General features: G+C 35.9%; 2 protein-coding genes across 3 annotated transcripts in view; both read left to right on the forward strand.

Annotated features, from left to right (window-relative positions):
- Positions 1–6: 6 nt before the first annotated feature.
- LOC131842997 (uncharacterized) lies at positions 7–14,729 on the forward strand. Its single transcript, XM_059191593.1, has 13 exons — positions 7–291; positions 1,067–1,168; positions 1,390–1,514; positions 2,499–2,641; positions 3,281–3,390; positions 3,711–3,817; positions 4,406–4,519; positions 5,636–5,985; positions 7,098–7,191; positions 10,389–10,447; positions 10,752–10,992; positions 12,339–12,453; positions 12,761–14,729. Exons 1-13 carry the CDS (start codon positions 130–132, stop codon positions 13,826–13,828), a joined length of 2,790 nt encoding a protein of 929 aa, XP_059047576.1. The 5' UTR covers positions 7–129; the 3' UTR covers positions 13,829–14,729.
- A 1,251-nt stretch (positions 14,730–15,980) lies between these two features.
- Positions 15,981–19,263, forward strand: part of LOC131843010 (cyclin G) — a 30,148-nt gene continuing 26,865 nt past the window's right edge. The window contains exon 1 of one of the 2 annotated variants that reach the window (XM_059191601.1): positions 15,981–16,498. The gene's annotated coding sequence lies outside the window, so the exon portion shown is untranslated. Of the gene's footprint in view, positions 16,499–16,636; positions 16,739–19,263 lie in introns of those variants that run through there. The other variant, XM_059191602.1, reaches the window with a different exon arrangement.

Raw genomic sequence — 19,263 nt, forward strand, 5'->3', positions numbered from 1 at the left:
TAATTTATATTATAGAATCTTGCAAGTAACTCTGTTATTTTACTAATATTTACTGCAATAATGAATGTGCCAATAGCATAAATATTTTTTAATTATATTTATACTGTTATTAGAGTTATTTATATAAATATGTCTACCAAGAAAAGTACAACACGTAAAACTAAGTTATTAGCTAAATTAGTCACTAAAGAAAAAGGGCCCTGTGCATTTTGCCACGAAAATGTGGACGACGAGTTAATTTATGGCAAGTTATACATCATTGGCGGTATAAAATGCCACTACTTCTGTGTTGTAAGTAAATTTTTGTACTAGTTTCTTTCCTTCAATAAAGTTTAACTTAGTTGAATTAAAACAATTATTATTTAAAATTACTTTAGTGATCTTATAAATATACCACTGAAGCCATAGTGTTTATTTAATATGTAAGTGATTGTCATCCAAATAAAATCTACAATAAAAGCAGGGTTATTTGCACAGGATATACCAAACATAGCTATGTACATAACTAATGTAATTGAATAACTTACAAAATAGTAAGTAAACTAGAAATTTTAACGTAATCTGTGAATTTTCGTTATTAAGTTGTATGATAGCACAGTTTTATTATAACTTGAACTGAAAAACAATATCAAAATTTGTGTATCAATTTTCCACTTCTTCTTTGTAAATGTTATTCAGTTTCACCCAGTATTCCTACATTTAAGTTTTTTTTTTGTGTATGATACACCCGCTTGCGGTAACGGTGAGGATGATAGGATGAGCATGAGGTCAGGTCAGTTAGCCCATCGTGACAAATTCACCAAGAATTTATCACAATGGGAGTTACTAGTTCCCATTACTAACAATCCCCACCTACATTTAATTTAAAATTGCCATTATATCTATTTATCTTACTAAGTTGCTGAGCACCTATAACACAAGCTATGCTTAGCTTGGGACTAGGTGGTGTGTATTGTATAGTGATATCATACTTATATATAAGCTTAGCTAGCGTAACTTGGGTTTAGATGGTGCTATATGAATTGCCCTGAGATTATGATCTGTTATATTAAAAAATGTTTTACAGTTGCTGTCATGTTGTCTGATGCAAAAAGGCAAAGATGAGGAGGGACTGTTTGGGTTCTTGTACCCAGACATATTGGCTGAATTAGAGCGCAGCAAAAAACATGTAAGGACTTGTTAGAATATATCTCATGTATAAAATTCTCATGTTAAAATGTTAGTTACCATACCCCTTCGAAATGGCTGAAAATGAATGTAATTTAATAACATATATATATTTTTTTTATTCATAGAAAATAATAATAATTTGTAAACAAAAAAAGAAGGTAAAAACTAAAACTTAGTACTCTATATCTATTTTTATAACAAAAAAAAAAATTTCCACAGAAATGCTCCTACTGTGGTCGCGATGGTGCTACCCTGGGGTGTTCAGTCGGCCAATGCCGGAAGCAGTTCCATTTGCCATGCGGAAGGCGGAAGAATGCTGTCTCTCTGTTTTTTGGGACTTACAAGTATGTTTTTGTATTTTCATTCAAATTTGGATTGGTCCACCCGTCTGCGTTAACCATTTACATTAGCGGGACACCAGTGGAGGATAATAAGATGAACATGAGGTCAGGTCAGCTAGTTCATCGTGACAAATTTACCAGGAATTTATCAAGGTCCCACATGGAGTGGAGGTCAAACTGACATGGTACCCTACTGATGACCCCACATTTCTGCCATACCTCATCCCCCGCGACTTAATTTATGGAATGCATGTTAATATACCCAAGACTGACAATTACAAATTTTGTGGCAACAAGAATTAAACAATAGATGATGTATATCATTTGCTGATGGAGTGTGTCAGGAACGAGAGTCTACGACATGGAGTAACGTTAGACCATAAAATAAATATATTTGATGTTGGTGCCATACAAACTGTTTTAGCCGATCCTTCGGGCGGTGCGGCTAAGGCAATTTGTTCACTGGTAGGTAATGGAGTGATTGGTTTTACGGTACAATGGGACTGACATGTACTTAGATGGTACAAAAGTCCCTAAATTTAAAAAGAAAAAATAAAAAAAAAACTTGAATTAAACATCTAGTTAAGCAGCATATATCGAAAAATTATGTTAAAAGCTAGCTAAAGTAATAGATTAAAAAATATATCGTGAATTTCAAAATCAATGCTTTTTTTGCAAATGGAAATATGGAAAAATGTTTAGTATTTCTATGTATATAAAGTATGTATTTATGAGACTTAATTTATGGAATGCTTAATAGACCAAAGACTGACAATTACAAATTTTATGACAACAAGAATTAAACGTCTGGCACTTACTTAGTATTTCTATTATACATAGAAAAGTATGTATTTACAAACAAAAACATATTTATATCAGTTGTGTAGTATCCATAACACAAGCTCTTCTTAGTTTAGGACTAGATGGCGCTGTGTAAGTTGCCCTAAGAAGTAGTTACTATTATTATATTAAGTCTTTTCTATTCAGATCATACTGCCAGATTCATGCGCCAAAACAAAGTGTCGCTGCCAATATAATGGTCAATGCTAAGATGCGGATGAAGAAGTCTAAAAATAAGGAGCAGACTGCTATATCAGACAAATCTAATGCTGACGTCAGCATTTCTGAAGGTGGGATTGAATATACTTTTGTTTTATGCAATTGTAATGGTGAACAAGTTGATGGGAAATTGCAATTGTCTCGGTAGTCTAGCTGTTTGGCATATCGCTTTACTTCCGATGGTAGCGGGTTCGCTCGCATTTCGATGCAAATATTTTTATTCATGAGTATGACTGTTTGTATCGGTCTGGGTGTTTTTTTTTACGGTATGATAATGGAATGATGCATCCGCCTGCGCTAACGGTTTACGCTGGCGGGGCACCAATGGAGGGTGATAAAATGAGCATGACGTCAAGTCAGTTAGCCCATCGTGACAAATTCACCAGGAGGTTATCACGATGGTTTCCAGGGGGAATCGCATGGAGGTCATCCTGACATGATACTTTGCTTACAATGGGGTCAACAGCCCACATTACTAACAATACCCTTCCCCCCTCTCTGGGTGTTTTCTATGTATATTATGTATGTATTTACAAAAAAAAACTGTATTGATATTAGTTGTCTGTACCTATAACACAAGCTATGCTTACCATGGAACTAGATGGCGCTGTGTTAATAGTCCAGGGTTATAAAAAATATATAGCGGAATTAACCAAAATAATATATATTAAATTGTTATATACAATATGATTATGAAACTGTATTCACAGAAACGGTATGTGTGATATGCTACGAAGAAGTGGATGGCTATCCAAGCACGGAGACTTTCTGGCCGCCGTGCTGTGCTCGAGATGCCTGGTTTCATAGAACATGCTTACAGGTATTGTCCAGATTTAATATATTAAAAACATTTGGCATCAAATTAAATCAAAATATCTTTATTTATGTAGATCTAAGTACAGACTCTCATGGTATGTCAAATTTACCGTTAGTTTGGAGTGCTTTCCAGCTGAGAGTAGTAAATAAACTTGCTTTAAAAAAAGAAAGTAGTGTCTCGCCAGTTCTTCTCAATTGCATCTGTATACTGAACTGGACGGTATGAAAAAAATATTAATACAAAAGATTTGACGTTCATAAGCGGCTAAAATGTCCGACATGAATAAATAATTTTTGATTAGATTTGATTTCTTTTTTTTACAGAGAATGGCGCTCAGTGCCGGCATGCACTACTTGAAGTGTCCGCTGTGCAATGACAAGGATGATTTCTACAAGGCGGTCGTTGGTCAAGGATATTATGTACCAGATCGGTGAGTAGAATTGTCTATTGCTAATGTAATGAACTCGCAGTTTGAAAGAAAGAAATAAAAACATTTATTGACAACCATTTTGATACATATATACACATATAACACACGTACATATATATATATATATAGATATTCACAATACACACAATTTGGTAACATGTATCTTAATAATAATATTAAAAACGCGAAAGTTTGTAAGTATTGATGTTTGTTACTCTTTCATGCAAAAACTTTCTTGTAAACTAAGCTTGCGTTTAACAGCTTAGACCGCATCATCACAAATACATACAACAAAATAACATATTTTACTATTTTTGTCTATCTGTCTTTTTGTTCCGGCTAATCTCTGAAATGACTGGACTATTTTAACGGGACTTATAGCAGGTAGCTGATGTAATAAGGAGTAACTTAGGCTACTTTTATATTAGAAAAATAAGGTTAAATTCCACGCGGACGAAGTCGCGTATACAGCTAGTATATTATAATAATACACTGAACAATTTACAATGCGCCATCTAATCCCAAGCTATGCATTTCTATTCTATTTTATAGTTTTTGCGTAAATAAATATTAAGATGATATACACAGGGATGCTGCGTGGGAGCTGGAGCAGAACGCATTCGCTGAGATATACGAGCGGGAGGCCGCCTGCGACGCTGTCAGCTGTTACTGTCGCCGCGGCCGACTCCACGATAGCGACGGGTCTGTATACTTATAATAAATAAATAACCCTGGACAGTTAACACAGCGCCATCTAGTCCCACGGTAAACAGAGCTTGTGTTATGGGTACTAGACAACTGATACAAATAATTTTTTTAAATCTTATTAATATTATAAACGCGAAAATTTGTGAGTATAGAAACTACTGAATGGATTTTGATAAAACTTTACAGTAATATAGTTTATACGTCAGAATAACATTTACGCTATAAATTTCATGCGGATGAAATCGTGGGCACAGCTAGTACTGTTATAAATACTAAAGTTTGTGAGTATGGATGTTTGTTACTCTCACGCAAAAACTATAGCTTATATATCAGAATAATAGTAATAATATAGGCTATAAAATACACGCCGCACACGTGTGCACAGTTAGTACTAAATGATATTTCTATTATCGCTAACATACAACAGACGCGGCAGAGACTTTGTATTTTTTTTTGTGGATGATAATGGAATGGTACACCCGCCTGCGTTAACGGTTTACGCTGGCGGGGCACCAGTGGAGGATGATAAGATGAGCATGAGGTTCAGGTCAGTTAGCCCATCATAACAAATTCAACAATAATTTATCACTATGGTTACCAGGGAGAACCGCGTGGAGCTCAACCTGACATGGTACATTGCTAGCAATGGGGTTATCAATCAACATTACCAACAATCCCCTTCCCACCGGGACTTTGTATTATAATGTGTATGAAACATACAAAAATATTGCATTCTAGGTCTTGGGATATAATACTATGCTAGCAATGGGGTCGTGAGGGGGGAAAGAGGATTGTTAGTAATGTGGACTGATGATCTCATTGCTAGCAATGTACCATGTCAGGTTGACCTCGACGCGGTTCCCCCTGGAAACCATCGTGATAAATTATTGTTGAATTTGTTATGATGAGCTAACTGACCTGACCTCATGCTCATCTTATCACCCTCCACTGGTGCCCCGCCAGCGTATACCGTTAGCGCAGGCGGGTACACATTTCCATTATCAATCATTAAAAAAAAATGGGGTCGAGAGTCTACATTACTAACAATCCCCTTCCCCCGGGACTTTGTATTATAATGTGTATAAAACATACAAAAATATTGCATTCTAGGCCTTGGGATATAATACTATGCATCCTATGCGGCAGCAGCGGCATACATCTACATTGCCTCAACTTGGATTGCGATGCTGACTCCACTGGGGTGAATGTGGACTCCAATGGGAGGAGTTCGGACTCTGCTGGAAATAGTTTGGACTCTACTGGGATTATTTCGGACTCTATTGGGAAAACTTCAGACATTGCTGGGAGTTCAGTCTCTACTGGGAGGCGTTTGGACTCTACTGGGAGGAGTAATGACTTTACTAGTGGTACCAGGGTCCACCCGGAGCGATACGTGTGCCGAGTATGCAGACCAGCCGCTCCTGCGGATCTGGATCAATTGGCCAACAATATAGCAGCAGGTATACGGTCATAGTAATGAGCCTTGTATGGTTAGATTGGACAGTTGAATTACAGGATATGGCACATGACACCAGGGGTGCCAATTGCGCGTTGCTAACCCTTAAGAAACCTGACTATACCCTTCTTGAAAAACCCCATGCTGTAATCTCATGAAAAAAGAACTACCTGCCTTGTACATAGGAGGTAGCTCCTCTGAAACCGCACTGTCCGAAACCACTTACAGGGCAGACCCAATACAATAGTGTATTGAATTGCTCTGAGATATTATTAATCTATTTAATTACATATTTTAAACTTTCACATTTAGTACATATTAGTAATAAAGTTAAACGGATTTACATGATAATAATAATCTTTATTTGTCTCAAACAAAAACTTTTCACACAATACAACTGTTGCCCATACAATAATATAATTTAAAACTAATTAATGAGACAAAACGGTCGATAACTCAGTGAGGGCAGTGAGTGCACCCTCTCTGCTATTCTGTTATAGCCTTTATCAGTAAAATACAATGTGAGATCGACGACGACGATAGCATATTAAGTTTTAAACTACAACTAACAAAGTAAACATAAAAATTGTCAATAACAAACTTAAATATATATAATCTAAACATTATTCAGGATTAGTTATAAGTTACATGCATAATTTTAATGGTAAGCCTAGTTGGCTGCGCTAACTGGAGTTATTGGAGGGAAGGAGATTGTTAGTAATGCGGACTCTTCATCCCATTGATAGCAATGTACCATGTAATGTTGACCTCGACGCGGTTCCCCTGGAAACCATCGTGATAAATTCCAAGTCAATTTGTCACGATGGGCTAACTGACCTGACCTCATGTTCATCTTATCATCCTCCACTAGTGTTCCGCCAGCGTAAACCGTTAGCGGTTTAGCACATACTTCCGATGGCCGCGGGTACGATTCCTCGCACGGTGCCAACATCGGTCTGGGTGTTTTCTATTATGTATGTATTTACAAAAAAAAATCTAAGTATTTGTATCAGTTGTCTAGTATCCATAACACAAGCTCTGCGTGGCAAATAGCGTGGAACTAGATGGCGCTGTGTTAATTGTCCTAGGTAATGTAAGTCTGTATTATTTGTACAGTGGTATTGTCGGAGCGGGCACCTGTACCAGCTAACCTGCCCCGGCCTCTCATGCGATCCAGAATGTCACTTCGGAGGACCAAAGGCGTACGGGCGTAAGTATAATTATATATTTGATGTCCTTTGTAGAATTTTTTTTCGGACTTCTCTAATCCTGTAACTTGCTTTGTAAGTTGTTTTGTTTCAAGAGTGAGTATAACGCAGTAAAATTACAGATTACGGATTTGCTCCGGAACAAAACACAGGAGTTGTCCATGTATATATAAATGTGGTTTGTTAAATTGTTTACCATTTCTTATAATAAAAAAAGCAAAAGATGCAATACCGTAGACTTTTTTTCGGACTACTCTAATGCTGTTGGCCGCAGCTGGCCTTTACAGATTCACCAGGCGATAGGGGCGAGTGCAGATGTCATTACAAACCAAAAGGACTTACGGAGCGGCTGAAGGCCAGCTCCCGCCTGACGGATACGATTAGGGTTCATTCCCGGGAATTCTCGGTTCGAGAATTCCCGGGAAATTCATGGGTTTTGTTCCCGGGAAATCAAGCTCGAGAAAAGTCGAGAACTCGAGAAATCATGTACCTATATAGAAATTTAATTGCCCTTTGTTTTGTTGCGTGGCGGCGCAATAATTTAAGATATTAACGTTTTTGTTTTCTTTCATGTTATTTTTTTATTTTGTAGTAACTATTTTTGTTTACGTTGTTTTTATTTTCTAAATAAGCAGCCAAAAATGGTGCTGTCATTATAAATATATAATATATGTCATTATAAATAAGTCTAATTATAAGAACAATTAGGTCCTGAAAATTTTAAATTGGCGTTTTGTAAGGGAATAACCTGAAGTATTTTTTTTTCAAAATATAATATATTTATTTAATCTAGGTACATAGGTACCATTTCTATTTATGCACTTTTGCCTTTTGTTTTTGTACTTTGGACTGCCCCATCGGAGTTTAATTTTTTCCCCTTGCAAGAAGTTATTAAAATTACTTAGTAAATTTTGAAAAAAATGGTAATCTGTTGGAGCAAGGTCCGGGAAGTACGGTGGTTGTCTTAGACATTCCAACTGAAGCTCTTCTAATTTGGTAACTGTCTGTTGTGCAGTATGTGGTCAAGCGTTCTTGGCGTTTGACCAGCCTCGGTTGTTTAGCAGCTAACTTTTCCATCATGGTTTCTCAATTGCTGACAATACACATTGCCGAAGTGAACAACACCGGAAATAGTCCACCAAACGTTCACAAGTAACATTTTTTGAGCCAATTTTCGCGTGGAGCAGGATTTGGTTGGTTCGCCAGGGTTTAGCCATTGCAATGAGCGTTTCCGATTATCGTACAAGATCTACTTTCCATCACAGGAAATGATTTTATTTAAAATCCCTTCATTATTATGCCGGTTGACTAATGTAACGCAGCAAGCTACGCGCGTTTGTCGATTTACTCCATTGAATTCTTGAGGGACCCACTTTTCAAGCTTTTTCACCTTCCCAATTTGCTAAAGGATTAAAACAGTTTTGTCACTAACACCGCAGCCTGCAGCTAACTCGGACGGGTTTGCGATGGATCCGCTTCCACAATAGCCTTCAATTCTTCATTATCAACCTTGGATTCCGGCCGCCCACCGAGATTGCTTTGCATTTTTTTTTTCGGACTACTCTGATGGTGTTGGCCGTAGCTGGCCTTTACAGCTTCACCGGACGTTAGGAGGCGAGTGCAGATGGTACTCCAAACCCGCGGAAGGACTTATGGAGCGGCTGAAGGCCAACTCCTGCCTGACGGATACGACTTTAGTCTGAGGGCACCACTAGGGGTTCGAATCTCGGCTCGGGCCGTTGTAATTTCGATCCCCGTTTGAATTGGACGGGGGATCGATCGAAGGGGCGCCGGTGTGGAGCGCACAGGCGCCCGGTATGCGCGATATTGTGTGTTTGAGGTCGTCGTCTTCGCCGGTGAGGACGGTGTCGTGTGTATGTGTAAAAGTGTGGTCGGAGTAGAACGGGTGGGCCCGTGGAGAGGTTACCTGCCGTTATGGGGTCGTCGGAGTCAATGAGAACGTGCCTCGGGCGACGTTGTCGCGTATGTCTGATATTACTCCTTGGTGCGTAGTTGACCGCACTGACTATAAGCGTGTTAGGGTGGGATTGGGCAGAGTCGAAGTAGCGTCGGGACGCTTCCTTCATAAACTGCTTGATGGAGGGCAGATTAAGATCGCGGTGGAGGTCTACGCTGCGAACGAACCACGGCGCACCGGTGGCTCGACGCAGAAACCTATTCTGTATGATTTGTAGTCGGTTGATTAAACAGTAGGGTATGTGGGCGAATACGAGACTAGCGTAAGTCATGATGGGACGGATGCAAGCCTTGTATAGTGTCAGCTTGTTGCGAAGCGACATTTTACTGTGCTTGTTAATAAAAGGATAGAGTCGCCCTAGTATAAAGGCGGCTCGGTCGCGGACATGCTTGATGTGAGGACGAAACGTTAGTTTCCTATCTAGGGTGACGCCGAGGTATTTCGTTTTCGAAACCCACGGGATGTTTTGGCCGAATAGTTCGATCGGGTGATTCATAGAGTCGAATTCCCTGCTAAAGTACACTGCTGCACTTTTTTCGGGATTGACTTCTATGCGCCACCGACGGAACCATTCGCCCAGTATCGTTAGGGCTTTCTGAAGCCGTCTGGCTATTGTCGCACGGGACTTGGCGGATGTAAAGAGAGCCGTGTCATCGGCAAACAGCGATATTTCGACTTTTAAGTCGGAGAATTTAGGGATGTCGTTGGTGTACAACGAGTAGATGAGTGACCCAAAGTGAATAGCTGTATAAATTTGGAAATGGAATTCCTAAAAAAGAGGAGATATTTGAGATCAAAGTGGCCAGTACGACAAAACGCCAATTTCATATGTAAGGACCTAATATTATTTCTGTATTTAAAAAAAAATAATTTATTCATAATATTAATGTTTTTAAATATACTCAATAAAAGTTTAATTTGATACTTTTATTTGAGAGGATAATCACTGAATTTTTGACGTTATTGGAACCAAATAATATGAGAAAACGTACGTAAATGTAAATTTCTCGACAACCCGAGAAGACCCGAGAAATTGACCTCGAGAATTCTCGAGACCCGAGAAATTGAAAAGGTCGAGAAATCATGAACCCTAGATACGATTTATAAAATTTAACCCTTAAATTTTCACCCTTTTACTATCAACCCCTACTTTAAAAAAAAAACGTTTGCGGGATCAACTAGTATATACGTATGGTGTATGTAATATTATAATTGTTCCAGAGGTTGCAGTTCGACATCTAAAGATACCGCTGAAATTAAAACTGAAATTGATGTCAAAGGTTTTTATAATTTTTATGTATATTGTAATGTGTCTACATATAAAAAATATTGATCTATTGTCTTTTCATTTGGCGGACTAGTGGTTCAACACACCACTTTACTTGCGATGGTCACAAGTTCGATTTATTGCACGGTACAATAGTATTCATGGGAATTATTATAATTATTATGTTTCTAAGTAAGTATAAGTATAAAAAAATGTATCTAAATATTCTATCAGGTGTCTAGTACACATAACAAGCTCTGCTTAGCTTCGGACTAGATGGCGTTGTGTGAATTGACCTGAGATATTATTATTCACAGACTCAAAAAGGGACACAGCGTCGAGCCGTCAAGAATTGAATCTCAAAGCCCCCAGGCGGCGGCTGGTCGAGGCGACAGTACTCAAGAATATTGGTATCAAATCGCCCGGGAAATTGCTAGAGTACAGTCTCAAAGAAGTCACCAGACAATCTGATATAGTAATAGATGCTGCGCTGTTGGACACCGTGCGACTCAAGTTTAAAAAGCCAAAGCCCCTCTGTGTTAAAAAAAGGATCGTTATGTTAGTAGAAATTTATTTATACACAAATATATGTAAATAAATAAATAAATAGCAAAGCAAGGCCAAAAAAAACATGGATGTGTGAAAGATGAGAGCATGGATGCCTCAGTCTCACCTATTTCAGTTGCCAACCATTTGCTTTGTAAAAACCGCAGATTAGGCAATGAAATTATAGGATAAGAGGCATGACATCTTAGTACTCTGGAATGGTGACGCATGAGTGGTATCACGGGTATCACATGATAACGTGATGTCCGAGCGCGGTTCATTTAAATACTTAGTAATAATGTAAATTGGACTCTATTCTCCGTCTTAGCCTTTAATATTCCGAACTGACGGTAGATTTGACATATCATAGTATGTAATAGACCTACACAAATAAAAATATTTTGAATTTGAATATACAAGTAAATGCAGGGGCGGATCTACCTAAGGGCTGTTTGGGCTGCAACACAATGCCCCGAGAATACAAAGGGCCACACTGAAACGATATTTAGAATATAAAAAAAATGTCTAGAATGTTAAAAAACCTATGATAAGGTTGGCGACCCTGAGATCAATCAACCCATGCAAGCATGGGTCTGTCGAAAGGAACGGGGAATTTCTGGTCGGTGTATTTTTTTAGTTGAGTAATATAATTACGCAGGCCCCTAAATAGATTAAGCCCAGGATCCCCAAATTCACGACCCGCCCCTGAGTATATGTATTTATATAGGGTACGGTTATTGCTGGGTGTGTTACGGTAGGTACATAGTGCTATTCATGTATATTACAATTACCACTTACCATCACATAAGCCGTCAGCTTGTTCACCATTCAATTCCTGATTTGCACAAATTAGTTCTTATAATAAAATATTTAACACTTAAAACACCATAGTCATTCCGATTGTATAAAAACCAATCGATCCACTGTCCAATTCAAACGGCTTTCGCAATTACGACGACTTGACGCGAGGTTTCAAACCCTAGCGGTGCCATCTGCACCCGCCCCTATCGTCCGGTGAAGCTGTAAAGGCCAGCTGCGGCCAACAGCATTAGAGTAGTTTGAAAAATAAAAAATAAGGGAAATACTATATTGTGGAAGCGTCTGTCATATACATAGATGCTCCACGGGCCACATGATATTTCACTTGAATTCACTCACTTTTGCACTCAGTTTGTAATTAAAATTTTAATATAATTAGAGTATGCCCGCGCAAGACAAGGCGGTCCGTACTATCATAGGTAAGGGAAAAAAGCGGGTGACAGAAACTAACGGGCTCTAATATATAATAATAATCTGTGCAAGTATTATGTAAAGTATATATATTGTATTATATACAAAGTATTATATATTATTCATAGAGACATCATCGAGAATATCTTAAGTGCACCAATAAAAGATGCCAAGAACAAGGAGCCTGTAAAGGAATGGTGCTCGCCAAAGAAGCTGACCGATGTCACATGTGATAATGTTAAGGTAATGACCAGTACAATCACTACTTAATGTATTTATATTATTTTGTTTAATTCCGCTACAATTAGCATGTGTGAGACCACAAATATTCAGTGCGGAAACTTGACTTTAAAAATGACGATACTTTCAAACAACCTTTCATAACCCCTTTCAACCCTTATTCCGCATTAAAAAGTAGCCTACGTCCTTTCTAAGGGTCTAGACTATCTGTGTACCAAAGTGTGTAAGAACTGCAATAGTTCTGGTGTGAAATGGCATTTATAATATTACTAAAGATTTCTAAATAACATCACACTTTTTCATTTTACAGGTTGAACAAGAAAATACTTCGCCATTCAAATTGGAGTTCAATCTAGAAAAAACACCAACGAAAACCACTCCAAAGAAGGTACCACCAATAACCATCGAGGAAGACACCCAAGATGGTATTACAACTCCAACGAAACCCGAATGTCTAAACGTTGACGACTCATCCAGTTCCACCTTCCAATTGCCACCAGAGTTCATTGCTGACCACAACAGTGATGACAGTCTCCAAACGCCCAAACTCGAGACAAAAACTGTTGACATACAAAAGGATTCGAGCCTTGAAATATCTGAAAACAACGAGGTCGTTAACATTGATGTAATTAAAATGGAAGACAGCAGTCCCAATTTTGATTTCATCAAGAATTTAAACATAAAAAGCCCAGAAAAAACCAAAAAGTGCGCGTTTAAATTCAGTCCTATAGATAAAGAGTCATTGCAAACGGCTAATGTTGATATAGACGTGGAAAGCTTTAAAAATCAATATTTGAATGAGGTAGGAAGAGATTTTAAGTGTAAATTTAAACATAATCACTCGGATATAGATAATAGTGATAGAAAATTGAGAACACCTATAGATTTCGCGTTAGAGGCGAATAGAAAAAGAAAATTGCAGACTAAAAGAAAAAGCATGAAAAGAAAAAAGGTTTCGAAAGACAAGTATGTGGAGTGCAACCTTAAATATAAAGAGAGAGACGCTGATATTGAACTGTCCAACGATAACAGTAATTTGAAAGTGTCACTGGCCTCTGAGAGACGTAAGAAGAAAATTAAAAAGTCAACAAAATTGTCTATTAATAACAAAAATATCAGAGTGAAAATACGGTGGAGGAAACAGTATTTCAAATTGAAGATAAGCGATTCAAAAAAAAGGAAGGAAAAAATAAGTCCAAAGAGTTTGAAGCAGTATGTTCTTAATTACAAAGAAGGGTCCAGTAAAGAAGTGCTGGAAAAACCCGTGCATGACATAACACCGGTTAAAAGGAAAAGGAAAAAACAAGAAAAAACGCCAGACCATATGAAACAGACTTCTATACAGAACTTTTTTAAACTAGTTCCCAAGACTGAATGAATTTATTTTAGTATGGGACCTGGGGTTTATTTGATATTATGTAGATGTAATGATCCTTAGCTAATGAAATACGTTGAGGTGGGGCTTGTCAATAAATTCTATAATAAGGTAAGACTGAAGTACCTATGTGAATAATTTTAAAAAAATCTTAGGATTTTGTAGCCTTGAAAAGTTCTTGTATTGAGTAATAGAATATAGTTTGTATAACCACTCATTATAGTATAGTCTATAACCAATAATATAGTGCAATGATGGCTGGTTTATCCGTCATACTCGTGAACAGGTGCTGCTTTTAGGCACTGGTCTGTATGGGTTAGAGACACTGATTAGACTTATTATTTATTTTCTTTTGACAAAATTGCAATACCATATGCTGGTGGTCACTCTATTGGCCCTAATTTGAATTTGATACTAAATCTGTGTTTTTGTAAATATCTACAAACTCATTTGATAAGAATAATAACGGAGTTTTACGACCATACTGTAGATTTGACATATCATAAGAGTGTAATAGACCTACATGAATAAAGGTATTTTTTGTTTTGATATGCCTGTCGAGTTTAAGGCGTATTAATAAGCAGTAATGGTACTAGTGCATTCTCTTAACTTTAAGTAGAAAAATAGTACGTTTAAAAACGCGCGGGTAAAATATTCGCGAGTAGCCGTTACAGTTCGCGCCATATTCGCGCCGATAAATGTGTTGGCAGTGCATCACAAAGTATTGTAATTTAGTAGTATTTTTTTATTAAAACTATTTGTAGTATTACAGTGTATTTCTTTATAGCTAATATTTTTAGAATATTTAAAAACTACATTTTTTATTGCAATGTATATATTTCTTACCATATTATGTGTATGTTATTGAACTTTTGTTAATGGTTTTCTTTATATAATAGATAAGTATTTTTCTTTTCGTTTGCGTAATAATTTCTAGAATAAATATTTTTTCTTTATAATAGAGTTTTTTATTACATATTTTACTTTTTATTTTAAAGTACACGACTAAACATTCAAACACTTAGAAGTTTGATTTAGTACCGATTTATAATTTGTAAATGGACAATTTTAGTATAGTCTTTTATACTATTACAGTAGCCTAAACAAGTATACAGCCCATTTGAAGGTACATGATTACCGTAGCCTATGGACGCCTGAGAAACCAGGGGTGTCATGCGCTCGTTGCCGACCCTAGTTTAATTATATCTCTGCAGATGGAATACGCAATTTTTTATGTTGCAGAAATGTCCGACAATCTGTACTCTTGATAAGTGGCAATTGTCTATATATGGGAAGAGTGTCATGACTCTCATGAGCTGCCAATCGGGAGGACTAGGATATCACTGTAACCTGTAATTTTATTGGCATATCACAGCTTCAAAAAGAAGTTATGACTTTTGAAGTTTGAAGACTGGTTGAAATGGCGATGTAATTTCGTTGTAGTTTCTGTGTCCATACAATCGTTTAAACCTAAATAAATAGTTAACCTATATATAACTAAAACTACAAATAAATACTAGAATATGCAGCAAATATATAATATGTGTAGTATACCTATGTGCCTATAATATTATACATACAAGATCTGTAATTGGATTTTTAAAAATCTATACACCACTTGTTGAATGTGAAAGCTAGATAAGAAAACCAAAGCCGAAGGACGCAAAAAATAATATAATATAACATTAATTGGAATTACAAATTTACAAGAAATTGGTTCCCTTTGGCCGATCTTAATACCAAGTCTGTGCCAGTGTTAACATTTATTCACGTACTTGGGACAAATTGAATTTTAAACTTATTAGTTGCAATCCAACAAAATTGGTATTGGATTTTAATTAACATTAGTTTAAAATGACTTCTAAATTCTAATTCGTTGCATATTATAAGCTTCAACAAAGCGTAAAACATATAGTATAAAAAAGGACTACTTAAACATTATCATTCGGTTTGGCCAGAACAAAATGAAAGAAATTGAAGAAAATACCTTCATATTTTAATAAGATTAAGAAAAATGTGTAAAATGTAGTTAAGATTTTTTTTAATATTTAATACAAGATACTCAATTTCATATTTTCGAATAGTAGTTATTTATTTATTTGACTGGCAACACTGCACCTTTGTTTACAATTTTTCGATGAGAACGAAAAGAACGGTGACCGAGTGAAACAAAAACAAGTTTAAATCGTACTGATTTAAAATATTTTAACTGCATTTTTATTGGTAGTGAAATAAGTCGATTGTGTTCAATAAAATAGTATATAAATATTATAATAATTTAATATAAACGTAATAAGTTTGTGATTTCATTATTTTAATTCATATACATTGAATTCCAAAACAGACTGAAGCCTTTGTTTGATTCACAACTGTAAAAAGTGAAGCGACGTTGCCGCTCTTCCACCAAAGTTTTCTATTATCAGAAATTAAATTTCAATACAACTTTTTAGAAAAGCATCTTAAAAATTCGATACCTTTATGAAATTTAAGTGAAACAAGCAATAAGATATGCTCAATTTGTTTGAAATGTGTGCATTTGAACGATATTCAGTTTCTGACGCAATAGCAATCTGGCAACAGCGCGCAGAGTTGGAGTAAACTAGAAGTTTCTGATGTATTAGCAAAACTAATTGGAAACTACCCGTCATTTTCACAGTTACTAATCTTTATGAGGTAAGTTCATAATTTTATTTAAATTTCTCCGTTATAGCCTGTAACATTGCGAAAATAAAAAGTAAAATTGTCGTTTCGATTTTCCCGCGCATGACGTAATTCTGCGCTCTAGCGCCCATCTTTTTTGTAACAGTCAGTGTTCTGTCAAATTTTCTTTAAATTTGTCGTATGAAGTGTAAAATAAAAATTCACGACTCATAAGGTTGTTTTAAAGAAAAAAACCACCACGGAAGCATCCGGGTAAGTGTTAAATGGCAATTTTACTAAAACTATTACAATTACCGTGTCTTTATTAGATAAAACTGTTCGAACGAACATAACCTAATTTAGGTAGATTAATAATTTCTTTTTGGGTCAACCAGTGTCATCGTAGCGAAATTCTTGTTTGCTTGGTTATATTTGCATAATCAACGAGTCGTCTACCTTTTATGTACGTGAAACTTCGTTCTGACATACAATAATGTACTTAATATACTCGGTAGAAAGTTGTGGGAATTCGCTCTGTGACTAAGTACTAAGTCATTTTCTGAGAAAAATCGTCACTATTTAGATATCTTTGAACTTACAGGACCGCGAAATGTAAAAATAGCATTTAAATTACTTACCGTCAATTTAAAAAGTTTTAAATTATTACAATTAGACATCAAAAGATACTTTAGAACTATGGCCCTGTACATGTCAGTACCTGTTCAAATGTTGCATAATTATTCAACTAAATTGGCAACCAAGTGAATTTTAAGTGAAATCCTTTCTACATTTTAATTGCTGAGAACATATGATACATTTTGGAGTTCTCCTTAGAATTTAGTGTTATACCTAAGTCAGTTTCATTAACTGTAGGAGTTCTTATAAAAAATGTACATACATAATCAATTGAAAGTTTCATATATGAATAAACAATTTTGAGTTTCACTACAATTGTGCACAAATATAAAATTAAAAAAATGCTAAAAAAAAAATATTTGAGGTTACAGTTGCACACAAAAGCTGGTTTTGTACACTGTATATAATCTTATAAGGATAAGGCCCATAACCTTAATGTATTGCGTAATCATTAAGTTCCTTCCGCTATCTGTTCTCTTCAATCTTTTAAAATATGCAGCAGATTTTACTGCAGCTTTTAGTAAAAGATTGCAATTCAAGAGGAAGGTTTATGTGTATAATACATGTACACCCATATTTTGCCGGGGCTGATAGCTAGTGTGTAACAAACTATTTTGTATTATTTGTGTTACTGTGTATTTGTACATATTAAATGGTCAAAATAATTTATTATTATTACAACTTTATTTGTGTTGACCTATTTTTTATCACTATCCATTATCTATAGCAGCTGTTTCATTTGAAAAGAAATGGCAAGAAACTTTACTAATACATTGTAAGGTAGTTCAATGATCCCTTATAAGTGCCTATTGAAGCATACTGTGACTTAAACAACATCTGTTTTAAAACCAATTCACGCAAAACAGAATATTTAAATTTATTAAGCATTTCTTTAATGAAATATATTGTAGTTGGAGGAATGTGGGAAGTGGTAAAAACTGCACTGACAAGAGTGGTTCTTAATTTTTTTATGGTTACTAATGAAATGGTGCACCAACTTGTAATGGTTTATACTGGGGGCATCAGTAGAGTATGATGAGATATGAAACATCTCATATATATGAACATGAGGTCAAGTCAGTCAGCCCATTGTGATAACTTCACCAGATATTTATCATATTTACATGATGGTTACCCAGGGGGAACTGCATAGTGGTCAACCTGATATGGTACATTGGTAGGAATGAATCAGTCCACATTACTAACAATCTCCTTCTCTCGAGTGGGTCTTAAATTATGAATGAATTATATTAGGGACATAATAGCAAAAGTTATCTTCACAGTGAATGTACATATATAGTAAAAAAGAACAATGAGCATTACATAATAATGTCTATGAGATCGTTTGCGTCTTTTGTTGATTGCTATCTACTGATAGTGATAAAATAACAATATATAAAGCATCTATGTACACTATATGATATACTATCGGTGAAAACGCGCTAAACTTCAATAACAAATATAGCCTATATGTTATTGTGATTCATAAGCTATATTACTATAAAGTTTCATTAAAATCCATTCCGTAGTTTTTGTATGAAAGAGTAACAAACATCTATACTCACAAACTTACGCATTTATAAGATATACATAATGTTTTATTTTTATTAAACAACTAGCATACTGAATTTCTCGACCCGTTCCATACATGCATGTATTACATATACATATAAACGTTCCTATTGAATCACTCTATCTATTACTGAAGACTACATTAAAATCGGTTGTATAATTTAAGAGATATAAGTGAACAGACAGTGGTGGCATTTTTTTTATAAAAAGTGTATTAAAAAATGGCACAAAATTATGTATTGGTATTGGGTATTTTTCCCCAACTTTTTAATCTGTATGTTACACCTGATTTAATAATGTGTACTATAAAAATGGCATTGTAATTTGTCTACCCATTTATATATGAAACAGTAATTTTTTTGAAATTGTAAAAATGCTATGTGAAACATAGCATTTTTACAATTTCATTGCATATATAAGTTGTTTGTAAACAAAGAAAATCAAGAAGATGCTAGACTAAGTGCCCCCTACGATTAGTGCCCCGTTTAATTCAAACGGGGATCGAAATTACTACGGCCTGAGCTCACGCTCCAACCCTTACCCTAAAGGTACTGGCCTTTACACTAAAGTCGTATCCGTCAGGCGAGAGT

Source organism: Achroia grisella, unplaced genomic scaffold, assembly GCF_030625045.1.
Source record: "Achroia grisella isolate CSIRO2021 unplaced genomic scaffold, CSIRO_AGI_Agris_v1 utg2716, whole genome shotgun sequence".
Classification (NCBI taxonomy): Eukaryota; Metazoa; Arthropoda; class Insecta; order Lepidoptera; family Pyralidae; genus Achroia; species Achroia grisella.